Source organism: Cryptococcus depauperatus, chromosome 8 (genome assembly GCF_001720195.1).
Source record: "Cryptococcus depauperatus CBS 7841 chromosome 8, complete sequence".
In the NCBI taxonomy this organism is placed as follows: domain Eukaryota; kingdom Fungi; phylum Basidiomycota; class Tremellomycetes; order Tremellales; family Cryptococcaceae; genus Cryptococcus; species Cryptococcus depauperatus.
In genome coordinates, this window is record NC_089475.1 from 1,341,937 (window position 1) to 1,354,790 (window position 12,854).

Consider the following 12,854-nt stretch of genomic DNA (forward strand, 5'->3'; position numbering starts at 1 on the left):
TCTCCGTTGGAGCGCCTCTTAGCCATGGCCCGATGCTTGGTCCGTCCTCTCGACGTACCATGCAGCGAGGCAGCTTACAGTCCTATCGCAGCCCTTGTCTCGTATCCGCTGGTATGGCAACACGGTGCTAATCATGCAAAACGTAAAGTGGATGGGTTCCATCGCAACATCTGTAAATCTAATATACATCCACTCTTCTTTTCCACTCTACCTTCCATCTATTCAAATCGCTCATTGACCAATTCTAAACTCGTTTTATATTGCTAGAGGCTGCCGACCTCCAATGGCACGGGCAGGGCTGCGGTGGGTCTGGTTAGAGCCAACGACTTGGCAGTCATTCACGTGAGAGGACTGTATCAAAAATGTCGTCGTCGACCACAACACACCGGATGGGATGCTGTTCGTTCTCGAGTCGTGTGTTCCACGCGCTTGCTTCCTCCTGTAGTACACCTAATATGTTTCGTTCCCTTTGCTTGGAAAAGTTAAACAGATTATTCTCGGAGAGGTCACTATCTTCAACAAGCATTGGCAGACTGACTCCTTGAGCATCGTTTTGAGCTAGGATAAAGCCATCTCGAAGTGCTCCTGCCACCTCCAGAGGTAACTCTGTAACATCATCCACAAAGGTATCGGCTACACATTCATGTCCTGGGTATCTGCCGAAACGTGTTTCAAATCGGCGTGGTTCTAACTGCAGCCGACCTGTCCCGTCCATAGTGAAGTGTCCGATACTACTGGTGTCGCGAAATGAAGGGCCAAAACCAGGGGAAATCAACAACCGCGTCATTCCATCCGCAACAGAATTCCAATTGGAATAGGCTTGAGCAGACCGTTCTTGCTTCATTGCAGAGTTTACACTTCCTATGCGACGAACACCCTTGCCAGCACCACGCAAGGCCGATTGAACGTCTGATGGGTCACTGACAATGTCATAGTTCACCCGACCTTTGTATCCTGACATTGCCTCGAGCTCCTTTAACGCAGCCGAGGCAGCTTGTTCACTGGCTGCAACTGTTTTGTCGTGGAGATTGCGATCCATCTTTTTAAAATCTGCTAGGTCCACAAGAGGAGGTTGGTGTTCCGTCGCCAGTGTACGTGTTGGCGCTCTGTATGGACCCATATGCCCATTGAACTTGTCAAGAAACGCGGAGGCGGCCTTGGAGCTCCATTTATTATTTCGTTGGCTTTTGGGAGAAAGTACTCTGCATGCCGCTGAAGAGCTGTTGATATACCACTGGTGCTTGTTTCCTTCATTCTCTCCATCCTCATTTGGACTGAACTCGGCCGTCGTATTGTCGTGTATGCCCACCAGAATCTTTAAATCTGCCTTGCCTGGTTGTGCTTGACTGGAGCCGGTATTGTCGAATTGGTCATCATCCACATAAGAGATAGTCGGGGTGTTGAATAAAACCATGATTCACGTTGCGTACCACTTGCAGGCTTGCTGTTTGGTCTTGGAAGCAGACTTGCCAGCTCGACCGACGCCTTTTATCCCCGTCGGCCACTGCCACCCTTGTCAGTCCAAGCGAGAAGCTTCTTGGGTCAGAAGCCGATGTCACAAGGATAGCCCTTCTCGTTCCTTTCATCTCGCCAACCTTTCCATCCATCCGCGACGCCTCGCGTCGTGTTGTGGAATCGTCCTGGCTTTGTCCGAAGCTGGCTGGGTTGTTCTTTTCATTGTGCGCTTTGAGAGAATAACGGAGGCGTGATGGGATCCGGACATGACGGTTGCAAGTGCGTCAGCACGTTACACTGCGAGTGGTAGAGACGGAAGTGCGTCAACGGAGAACACAGGGATGAGGAAATGGGTATGTAGATCAATGATAGGATACTTTTACTCAGATACTCTATTCTACGCCACACCAGTGCTAGGTTTGCTGTACTGGACCATCCATTGCCATAGCTATACCCTGTTTACATCTCGTACACCTAGAATAGAGAGGCAACAAACGCAGTGTCACCAAATGCCTTCTGTTACGGTCGGTCGGTTTTACCTTTCAAATACATCCGTTGTGTTTGGTTCGGATCGGCAATAGGCACCGGAATCCAGCAAGTGCATGTCATGAATATTACTCATAATTAAGATGCACGCTCTGTACGAAAAGGTCACAATAATGCAATCTGAGTTGCACTACTATTTATCGCCTATATTCCATGCAATAATTCCAACGTTCTGACAGTAGAGCGGAGAAGATATAAGGGATTGGGGTTGATAGCTCCCCAAGAACCAATCTGATAGCTGCCATCATCCATGCCAGATACACATTCATACACAACCCACTCCTCCCAAACACTCCCAGACCAGGCCCAAGAACAACCAAACGCCTGACAGTGGGTTGTCAACTTTACCTTGTTGTTCCGTCAAGTTGGTTCACTTGCTAGGTTGCTTCATTCTTGTACAGCTTTAGAGAGAGAAAACATCCGACACACATGTATAGCTTTCTCCTTGGAGATGAATCAAACGTCCAACACTACTTGCCCATGCCATCTCTAAACCAATCCATTCATCCATCTCCAATCCTACCGCCTACTCTCCTCATATCAAACTCTACTCCATCCAACTGGCCGATAGTCTCCGGTCAGAGCCATTCTTCACATCCTCTTCTACTCTTATCTACCCTTCTGGGTTCTTCGGTCGCGCCCTTACTGCCTTGCCAACTGTCTCTATGATTCTCGCAGTAGCAGCACTTTCTTTCTGCTGAGCCATAAACAAACTATTAGCTTCACCCTGGGCTCGTTCTATACACTTTAGTGCGTCACTATCATACGAATACTTCAGTCCCATACAGTACCCCCAATCTGTGTGAGCTCTGAAACTAGCACTAGTTGGTGCGAGTGGATCTGCATTTGAAATGGACTTGCTATCTAGTTTGGCTTTCATTAGTTCGGTATATCTTCTGCTTTGATCGCAAAAATCCTGTTGTATCGATCTGACGGCGTCCTCGGCTCCTCTTGATTGCGCGTATGTCTCTAGTCGTCCAAGAGATTCCTCTATATTGACCAAGTGTCGTTGACTCGTCGCTCTACTCTTGTTCAACTCGTTGTAGTCCCTATTTGTTATTTTTTGTTGATCAGGTGGAAGTTCGGAGACGCCGAATCCTTTCTCACCATCCTCTGGGTTGTCGTTAACGCCGGGTATAGTCAAATAGTATGATCCCACGCGAAAGACGTAATGTCTGGGATTATCTGTGGGAGACGCGCTGGAGTCAGAGTTTGATCTTGTAGGGGATTGTGACGAGTTGGATAGTGGGTTGTCCATGTTGTGGTGAAGTGGTTGTGTCGTTCACGGTTTGGGTACAAGTGGTGGTGGCTGGCCCGGTGGATGGGAATAGACTATATCTCAAGAAAGGCGAGAGAAATAACTGAGTTGATACTCCATGAGGGCTGGGAGTGGCTGTGTATATAGCCGCGTACTTGCTTTGTCATCGTGTCTATAGGCCAGGTTAGACAGCCACAATGGGAGATAACCGAGAGGAAGAAGGCAGTACAAAAGATGTCTATATTTTTCGATTTGTCTTCTTAACGTTTGCTTCTGCCTAGGTGTTAGAACTGTTGTAAATTGAGATTTGGAGCAAGAAGAGATGCATTCGAGAAAGTTGAATAACAACTTTAAATCGCTACAAGAATTTGGATCCGTCTTAATTAACTAAATCGTATTAAAGCGTAGGACGCCGTAATTAAGCTTAATTTCAACAAGAACGTTGGAATGATTGGATGGAATATAGGCAATAAATAGTAATGCAACGTAGATTGCATTACTGTGACCTTTTCGTACAGAGCGTGTATCTTAATTATGAGTAATATTCATGGCAACCTGTCAGAAACACAGTAAGCAAGGGTGGAGTCAGTTGTGTGTCGGGCTGTCTACACTGTCCAGGAGAAGATGTATATAAGGATAGACAACGCAGAGACACAACCCCAGAGAATGAATCTAACTTTCTGTCTCTATACATCATAACCCAACTACTAAGCAGTATCTCGTCCCAACGGCATAAGCACTGTAACCACCCGAGTCACCTAGTCTTGACAGGTTGTCAGGATCATGTACAAGGTGCGGATATAAGAACACAGCATACTGTGTATGCCTCAGAATGGTATAGTTGGTTGAACTAGAACCTGGCTGAAGGATGCAGAGCAAACAAGATATAAGGAAGGGATTGTGGTTCATAGTTCCCCAAGGAATGAATCTTGATAGCTGTCTTCATCTATTTGAGATAGATACTCCTAGATAATCCACTCGTCCCAAGGACTCCCAGACCAAGCCCAAGAACAACCTCATTCCTGACACAGGTACGCTTGTCGTGAGAGAGGACGGCTCGGTTGTGTTTCGTTCAGACAAGCTCAGTGGGTGGATATATGAATAACCTAGCAGAGGTAGTTTGGTTGAGAGAAAACAGATGAAACCGTAGGCTGAACGACAATGTCCAATGAATGGAAAATAGATCAGACAGGTGAATCTCGAGTAGGGCGTATATTATCACAGAAGCAACGGCATATGGCCATTTACGCTTGGCTATAATCCTGTCTTCAGAGAACGGTGTGTCGGGATCATGGACAAGGAAACGGTATAGCTGGTTGAACTGGAACGTGGCTTTTGGACGTAGCAGCCGAGAAGATATAAGAAAGGAATTGCGGTTGATAGATCCGCAGCGAATAAATCTGATAGCCGTCTTCATCTATCCAACTGCACCCTCCTCGCCGAGCTACTCTCGTCCAAGGCCTCCAGCTGAAAGCCCATGAACCCATCCCGGATCTTGACATACCCCGCGAAAGGTTCTCTACTAACCAGTCACTGAAAGGAAGGAAGAATCAAGAGGCTAGATAGCAGACAATCCCCTTTGATGACTTACCAACAAGCGTGAACAACCCAGGCAGAAGCAAACGTTAAGGAAACAAGTCGAAAAGCATAGCCATCGTTTATACTGCATTCTTCCTCTCGGTTATCTCCCATTGTGGCTGCCTGGCCAGGCCTGTAGACACGATGACAAAGCAAGTGCGCGTCTATATAAGCAGCCACTCCCAACCCTCATGGAGTACCAAGTCAAATTTTTCCCTTACTTTTCTTGAGATATAATCTATACCCAATCACCCAGTCAGTCACCACCACTTGCACCTAAACCGTAAACAACTCAACCACTTTACCACAACATGAGCGACACAAGTTCTGCTACATCGGCAAGCGTTAGGAGCGGATATACCGGGTCTACTGCGCTAGATAATGGCAGTGCGCCCCCAGACCATTTGGCGCTCAAGGAATTTACACAATACACCTCTAATGGCGGTTCAACTGCGAAAGGCCCAGGTGGATGGTCAAAAGCGCTGGGCTCATCATTCAATAACGCGGCCAGCAGGGTTGGAGAAAAAGCCTCTAACTGCAAGTCATGGATAGAAGCCTGGTCCAGTCGTCAATTGGACGAGATGAACGGTCATAGAGTCAACGGTGGAAAGTGTCTTGGCATGATCGATAGCCATCTTACGCGTATTGAGGGAAGCCTTTCAAACATGAACCCAAAAGTGACGGAGAGGAACAGCGAGGCAATAGCAAACGTTCTGAGTCTGGTGGGGTCAAGTAAACTCCTTACCAGTATGATACAACCCGAACTAGGTACGAAGGCCAAGCCAAATTGGGAAGCAGCCACGCGAAATATCTCCCAACTCAGCTCTAACGCTGAGAAAATTCGCGAAGGTGTTTCGACCATGAATCTTGGTAGTCGCCCCCTGAACGCACATGTAGCGGGCCTCTGCGAAAAAGTTGACAAGTTGGACGAGCATAATTGGCAAAGACAAATGACGAATGAGACTCACTTAAGAGAAATGAGAAAAGCTGCAAATGTTGCAAGTGAAGTAAGCAAACCTTCAAAAGATCCAAGGTGTTTTGACGCGTGGAAGAGTTGGTTTTCAAGGAAGGAGGGGGATTCAGAAAAGGGTGACCAGAAGCCCAGCAAAGTAGCGTGGCAGAATGACGAAAAGTCTTATCTTGGATAGTTCTCTAGAGAATGAATAGTGGTAGCTGTCGCAGTCTATTCCAGTTGCATCTCGTTCCAACCCATAATCCTGTCGAAGTAAAGGAATTGTGATCTATCTACATTAGGTCACGTAATGATCTTACTCGCTCTTCTTCATTTAATAATAGTTTACTCTGTATATACTTTTATTAAATGCAAATATATATATATATATAACACAATTAACCTTACAACAACAAATCAACCTTACAACAACAATGCCTAGCTGATAACCACGGGCATAGATTCGTACTCCATGTGAATAAAGTGGGATTTGAGCGGACGAGGTCAGAAACTGCAGATGAGATGGACCCACGAGATTGTCATTCTCTTTTACGCCTGCCAGTAAAATATCGTTTCGGTTGTCTGCTCGCTGCTAGCAGTCGCTCTTTTACACAGTTTGCACATGATGATGGTCAGATATCGTCCCAGTGTTGCATTTTTCGTGACTGCTGCCGTGTACCTTCTATCCTACGGGCGTAATTAGGAACTTTAGTGCCACACCGCATGGGGTATAGCCCACACTGTGTTCTTGACGAGTACATTCTGCATAAGCCAATGTAATGATGTTCCATATCAAGTCCGCTGAGCAAGAACAAACAAAGCGAGTATATAAAACTCCCAAAGCCTCCGTCTGTTTTTGTCAGTATTGGGTGCCATGAGAGAGAGAATGGTAAGGCAAGGGCTGGGATAGGAAGAGATAAATGTCTCTGACCTCACGTTATCAGTAGATAGGTGGATGACTTGGTTGATGGAAAGTTTGATTTATGGGTTGACGTATGGTACATCGCTAAAGAAAAGAGCAAAATTCAAAAGAGTACTTGTATCAATATTTTATAAGCAGAGCTCTTTACGAGAGGAATTAGTTAACAATAAGGCTGAGTACAATAATAGTGGATAACAATAAGTAAAAATGGATAACAATAAATGTCAGAAGCAGATAGGCTTGCGGAGTAACTGTCACGCCTAACTAGGCGCCACGTAGCATAGTTCCATAACATCCATGTTTATAGTTTACTTTTCTATATGCTATTTCTATAAACGGAGTCAATTCCTTGACAATAGACCAAAGTCACGTGATGAATAGTCCAATAGTTGTTCAAAATCCATATTCACCACAGTATCTCTCACTCAACTTCCACTTGCATGTTCAGATTCAAAACCAGCATCTGCACATCACAGGTTGGAACTCCTACCCTACCTCGGTTCAACCTCAGCCTTCTTTCTCATCACTCCGGGAACGGTTGTCAAGACGCCTTGCCCAGACTTGCCGAAAAACCAAACAGCTCTCCGTATTGAGCAGCAACTGCTGGAAAGACTGGGCAAGCATCCCAGAATCGTTCCGTTTGTGCAGCCTTCTAAACCGTTTGTGGCCAGGAGCTAACTATTTCAACAGTTATCTTGGACCTCATCCTTCTGGCATCCTGCTTGCTGAGGCCCCCCATGGGGATCTGCAGACCTACATTGACACGAAACACGCAACACTGTCCACTCCTCATTGTTGGAGTCTGTGGGAGCAAGCAACTGAAGCCATTGTGCATTTGCACAGCAAGGGCGTGATACACTCGGATCTGCGACCAGAGAACTTTTTGGTGCACCAAGCCCCTCAGCCATTTGCCGGTATTTGGCTCTGCGACTTTGGTGGGTCATTTTGTGCTGAGCTCGACTTGGATGGTGGACACCTGCCCGACATACCGTTTTCTGATCCCCAGATGGGATCTGAGTCGACGCCAGCAACCGATATCTTCAGTCTCGGATCCATCTTTTACGCCATTCTGACAGGATATTGGCCCTTCCTGGACCGCCCGCCGAAATGGACCTCTACAGAAGATTATTTTGATTACTACCACCGAGTGGTTGAGCTGCTTAAGCAGAGAAAATTCCCTGATGTGACTGGCCTGGACGGCGGGGATGTGATCAAGGGATGCTGGAATCTTGAATATAAATCAGCCGAGGAGGTGTTGCAGGCTGTGAGGTCGAAAATGGCAGTGACGGATGTGTAGCTTGTACGATATATCATGGCTGTTAGAAGTAGGTTGTATATATATATGTATATGTATGTAAAGAAATAAGAGTAAAAAAGTAAAAACCTACAAAATAAACTTTTCTCATGACGTGGGACTAATGTCACGACTGTTCTACCTCTCTATATCATATATGTTGAAGACAGTGCCGCTACTATCGGGATTATGAGTTAATGACTAGGACGCAGAGGTTGAGGGATACATATCAGTCAGCGAAACAGTTATTTATGAATTATACTTCTTCCCCGGTTATTCGAGGGCATAATAATTCACAGGAATGAATCAAAATGATGTCATCACGACAAAAAAAACCTTCATATTTCACAGTTTTTACAAAACAATCTGCTTCCATGTTCATCATCATATTACCATTTTCAAGCATACATGCAAATATACAGTAAATTAAGTCTCCTTCGATTATAATCCCATAAAAAACTAATACACACAAAGAGCAAGCATCGCACCGCTCTGCTAGACTTGCATCTGATCAGGAGCATTCGTAGCAGGTGCTCCTTCCTCCTCGCTAATCTTTTCCTTTTCCGTAACACTCATCTTTTCGTGTTGGTGGTGCATCTCAGCAGCAAAGGTAGAGTGAGGCTTCCAGCCGCTAGATCTCCTGGGTGAAGCGCATTCTTCCATCATACGGTCAACTTGCTCGAGAGTCAACGACTTGGTCTCTGTGATAGACGTGAGCATTGCCCTTTATCAGCCTCTCTTATTGACTCACCCCAGACGAAGAGGTAAGCGTAGAAGAAGCAGAGAACACAGTTAGAACCCCAGATGAAAAAGACACGAGAGCCGAGGTTCTACGGTTGTCAACCAAGCTTCCCGAATAAATCAACAGACTTACGCCCTCATCAGTGCCGACCATGTAAGGAGTAAGGACGGCAATGATACAGTTCCAGAACCAGTTGGAGGCTGTGGAGAGACTCACACCACGAGATCGGATAGGAATTGGGAAGATTTCACCAGTGCAAACCCAAGCACCAGGGCCCCAGGTGGAGGCAAAGAAGAAGATGTAGATACAGATAAAGGAGATTTGCGCGTTGGCGACTTTAGAGTCGTGCGGCTTGACGACCCCAATGATACCGACGATAAACTCGCAGATAAACATACCAATAGCACCGTAGATCATGAGAGGTCGACGACCGAAATACTCAATGGTCCAAAAAGAGATCGGTGTCGAGCAAACGTTGACAAGAGTGATGATAAGAGAGATGAGGAAGGGATTGGGGATTGTTCCGAGGTCGTGGAAGAAGGTGGTACTAAAGTAAAAGATGAAGCTAAACATGTTAGTTGGGAAAGAGCGACTAGTCAGAAGAACTTACTTGATACCTGTCCACTGTTGCATCATTTGCAAGGTAATACCCAACACTGTACGGCGGAGGTTGGACTGGGGTTTTCGGAAACCGCCAGAGAAACAAGCGGCCCAGGAAGAAAAGTAGGTTTCTGAAGGAATGAGCTCAGTCTCGTATTCATGGTTCGCAACGATTTCGTCAATTTCATCCTTGATGTAGCCAGAGTCGACAGGTTGGCCTCTGACACGAGAGAGCGCTGCCCTCGCTTGCTTGATCTTTCCGCGCTTGACATACCAACGAGGAGACTCGGGAAGACAGAAAAGGCCGCTACCGAGGATAAGACTGGGTGTGTGAGCGAGCGTCAAGGGACTATAAACAACTTACGCCCAAGCAAATTGAACAGCGATAGGGATCCGGTAAGAGCCGCTGTCGGTCCGGTTCTGAGTGGCATAGCAGACACAAGAAACAAGGAGGAGACCGATCGTGATGCAAAACTGGTAGCCAGAGACGATGGCGCCTCGCACTTTTCGCGGAGCAATCTCAGACATGTACAGGGTGATTGTAGCAGATATGAAGCCGACACCGAAACCAGAGATGAGTCGACCGGCGACCAACTGCTTCGTCAGCAAACACCGCATACGCTCCACTCACCAAGCCAAGACCCGACGAGGAAGTCTGCAGGATACAGCCGACGATAAAGACAGCACAGCCGCTGATGATTGTGATTCGCCGTCCAAAGTAGTCTGCCAAGTCGCCGGCGATGATGGCCCCAAAGATAGTACTGGCAGAAAGAATCGACGTGATCAAGGACTTTTCCCAAGAAGGCAACGTGAACACGTCCTTGGTCGCCTTGTCTGCATTGTGCGGAGGAATAGGCAGGCCTGTCATCATGTTGATGAAATAGTTCATTCCGAGCACACCATTCATGTAACCCGCTTCGTAGCTGCCCGCCGTCAGCCCAGCCCACCGACGAGCCCACCGACGAGCCCACCGACGAGCACGCAACCTACCCCAAAAAGATACCGCCAAACGACGCAAACACACAGAGAAGATAGCCCTTGGCCGTGACGGGGGCCTCTACCCTGTCTGGCGAGATGGGCGCTACCATAACGGGGCTGCCAGGCGCTATCACACGTTAACCATGGCCCAACAAACGACACGTACTGCTGATAATTCAAGTCGCTGTCATAAGGCAGTCTTCAAAACACAGCAGGGTGTGATGAATGACAAAGTTAAGAATTTCTTTTTATTATCAATTAACTCATGGGACATTCTTGTGTAAACGTCAACGAACAACAATCCTTTACTTGTACACACTGTGATGAATATGAACTTGGAAGGAGATATGAGTGTTCATCACGTGACTCCTCTGGGCTATCATTCTTTACCTTGTTACGGTTGTCTACTGCTATTGTTAAATAGCTCTTCTTGCCATGCACTTTGCTTGTAAGATATACTCTAAGGACTCTTGGTTGTATTACTCTTTTCCTTAGTGATGTATCATATGAACTTGTAAAAACAATTATTCAAACATATACTTCTTACCTGCATCTCTACCAATATTGCAGAGCCAGAGACACTTATCAACCCGATATTCACCCTTCCTCACTTCATTCCTTGACAACAACATTCTGTTAAGTTGAAAGACGGTATGAGTGTTATGTCCCGCAAACCCAGTGTCGCGCCCTCCAGCCTGACGAATTTCTTGAGTCAACCAGCCTCTAACAACAATGGCTCATGTATGGTTGGCCCACTTGCAGCATCGCAAGAGCAAACAAACAGAACAATGGATAAATCGAGCAGGCCAGACTCCAGTGCCTCAAACGTACGGCAGCAGTGTGACCATTGAAGCCGTTACGGTAAGTGTAAATGGTATGTGGCGTATGTGGTACATCACTGGGAAAAAAACACCAACCGCCAAGAAAGTGAAATTGTTTCTGTCTCGCCAGGATTGGATGGTGGAACTAAAGATTGGGATAGGTAGCTGATACCAAAAAAAGAATCGTCCTGGGAGATGTTACGGCCTGGGCCGGTAGCCTTGGAACCCGGTGAATGTGGCCGGTGGCTATTGGCTTACAGGCGGAGCTGTAAGTGGTGGTGGTATTCGAGATGGAGTCGACAGCGATAGTAGTTTAAATATGGATATGAATGTCGTAGTGAGGCCTATTGTGATGAAAACGGACATCGGGCTTATGTCCGCTTTTACCGTATTTCTAAGTCACCTCCGTTGCTGTACTGGATATCTTCTGGGTCTTCATTTGTACATTCGCGGTTCTCTGTTTTCTTCTTACATATATATACTGACTACCTTATCTATAATATGCTCTCCAGTGATGTATCATACGTCCAAGCATACATCAACCTTTATTTCTTATTCTTATCTCTTCATCTTCCAATATTGCAAAGTCAGAAACATCCATCCATCCATCTCTCGTTCAAGTCTTTATCAACTTCAAGTCAACCAGCAACTCAACCTACTCATCCATTTGTGGCATACAATATGCATCCCGCATCGAATGTAAGGCATACAGGTGTCGTCACAAAAGCTGTAATCAAAAAGTCATCATCATGTCAATGTGCAGTACGTCGAGCAGAATCGACCACTTCGGTGCTAAATGTGTACCAATCAATTATATTATTGGTATTATACACGCATGTAAATACCCACGTATTGTCAATGGTACGTATTGCTCCTCGCGCATCTTGCCTCACGCATTTTGAGCAGCCTTTCTAGCTGTTGTTAAACCAGACTACGTTGGTTATAATCATGAAAGCGTCATGAATGCATCACTATCATCCTTGGTGACTATTCCTAGAGCTTCTACCTGACGTGGACAGTTGCTACGAGGACGGTGAGACCAGGCCTATACGACAGCCTACAAGTGGAATACCCACCACTTATAGACAAAATCGACCAAACCTTCAAAGTCGTACAAGAGCACTCCCGACCAGATGCCTCCCTTTTACTCTTTCCTGTATTCCGCGAATACACCATTGTCATGCGCCCAGAACAAACGGTCCGGACCATCTCCCATCTTGAACTCCACTTTCCAGAAACTGGGCCCTTGGTCTGCACCCACCCATCGACCAGTGTTACAGTTCCACTGTAACCCCTACGGAGATGGAGGGATGTCCGACGGTGGAGAGTGGTGTATAGTTAATTTACATTGTAACTTAGTTCTTTTCTTCATATTTCTATCAATATATGTCCAGGAGTACCACCTCTAGGCCTGTAATAGATATAAACCTTGCATCAGCACTGAACCTAGCAATAATCCAGAACCTAGGACTAAAACGAGACAAGCCCTCCAACCTGCGCCGAAGACAATTGTGTGCAGGCCGTGACAGGAGAAAGACTATGGAAATGTTCTAATATATATTACTGTACAGTAAACTAAGTACACAACAGGATAATTCAACCTTGTAGGCAGATAAAGGGAAACTGGACGAGTGAAGATTAGTTGCGCACCCCAGATAAGGAATCGCCACTTATCATTCATGATACCGCTTCTTACACATCCCTCCTT

The 12,854-nt window shown here is 46.2% G+C and overlaps 6 protein-coding genes across 6 annotated transcripts; 2 read left to right on the top strand and 4 right to left on the bottom strand.

Moving 5' to 3' along the window:
• Positions 1-334: 334 nt before the first annotated feature.
• On the bottom strand, positions 335-1,414 carry L203_106454 (uncharacterized protein; the record flags this gene model as incomplete). The annotated part of the gene is made up of 1 exon (XM_066215800.1): positions 335-1,414. One exon carries the CDS (start codon positions 1,412-1,414, stop codon positions 335-337), a length of 1,080 nt encoding a protein of 359 aa, XP_066071897.1.
• Positions 1,415-2,614: 1,200 nt separating this feature from the next.
• Positions 2,615-3,259, bottom strand: L203_106455 (uncharacterized protein; the record flags this gene model as incomplete). The annotated part of the gene is made up of 1 exon (XM_066215801.1): positions 2,615-3,259. One exon carries the CDS (start codon positions 3,257-3,259, stop codon positions 2,615-2,617), a length of 645 nt encoding a protein of 214 aa, XP_066071898.1.
• A 1,889-nt stretch (positions 3,260-5,148) lies between these two features.
• L203_106456 (uncharacterized protein) lies at positions 5,149-5,985 on the top strand (the record flags this gene model as incomplete). Its single annotated transcript, XM_066215802.1, has 1 exon — positions 5,149-5,985. One exon carries the CDS (start codon positions 5,149-5,151, stop codon positions 5,983-5,985), a length of 837 nt encoding a protein of 278 aa, XP_066071899.1.
• A 1,099-nt stretch (positions 5,986-7,084) lies between these two features.
• Positions 7,085-8,008, top strand: L203_106457 (uncharacterized protein; the record flags this gene model as incomplete). The annotated part of the gene is made up of 3 exons (XM_066215803.1): positions 7,085-7,125; positions 7,188-7,349; positions 7,402-8,008. 3 exons carry the CDS (start codon positions 7,085-7,087, stop codon positions 8,006-8,008), a joined length of 810 nt encoding a protein of 269 aa, XP_066071900.1.
• A 492-nt stretch (positions 8,009-8,500) lies between these two features.
• L203_106458 (uncharacterized protein) lies at positions 8,501-10,435 on the bottom strand (the record flags this gene model as incomplete). The annotated part of the gene is made up of 7 exons (XM_066215804.1): positions 8,501-8,706; positions 8,757-8,835; positions 8,880-9,312; positions 9,358-9,669; positions 9,712-9,941; positions 10,021-10,270; positions 10,338-10,435. 7 exons carry the CDS (start codon positions 10,433-10,435, stop codon positions 8,501-8,503), a joined length of 1,608 nt encoding a protein of 535 aa, XP_066071901.1.
• A 1,463-nt stretch (positions 10,436-11,898) lies between these two features.
• L203_106459 (uncharacterized protein) lies at positions 11,899-12,322 on the bottom strand (the record flags this gene model as incomplete). Its single annotated transcript, XM_066215805.1, has 4 exons — positions 11,899-11,938; positions 11,996-12,057; positions 12,158-12,168; positions 12,223-12,322. 4 exons carry the CDS (start codon positions 12,320-12,322, stop codon positions 11,899-11,901), a joined length of 213 nt encoding a protein of 70 aa, XP_066071902.1.
• Positions 12,323-12,854: the final 532 nt, after the last annotated feature.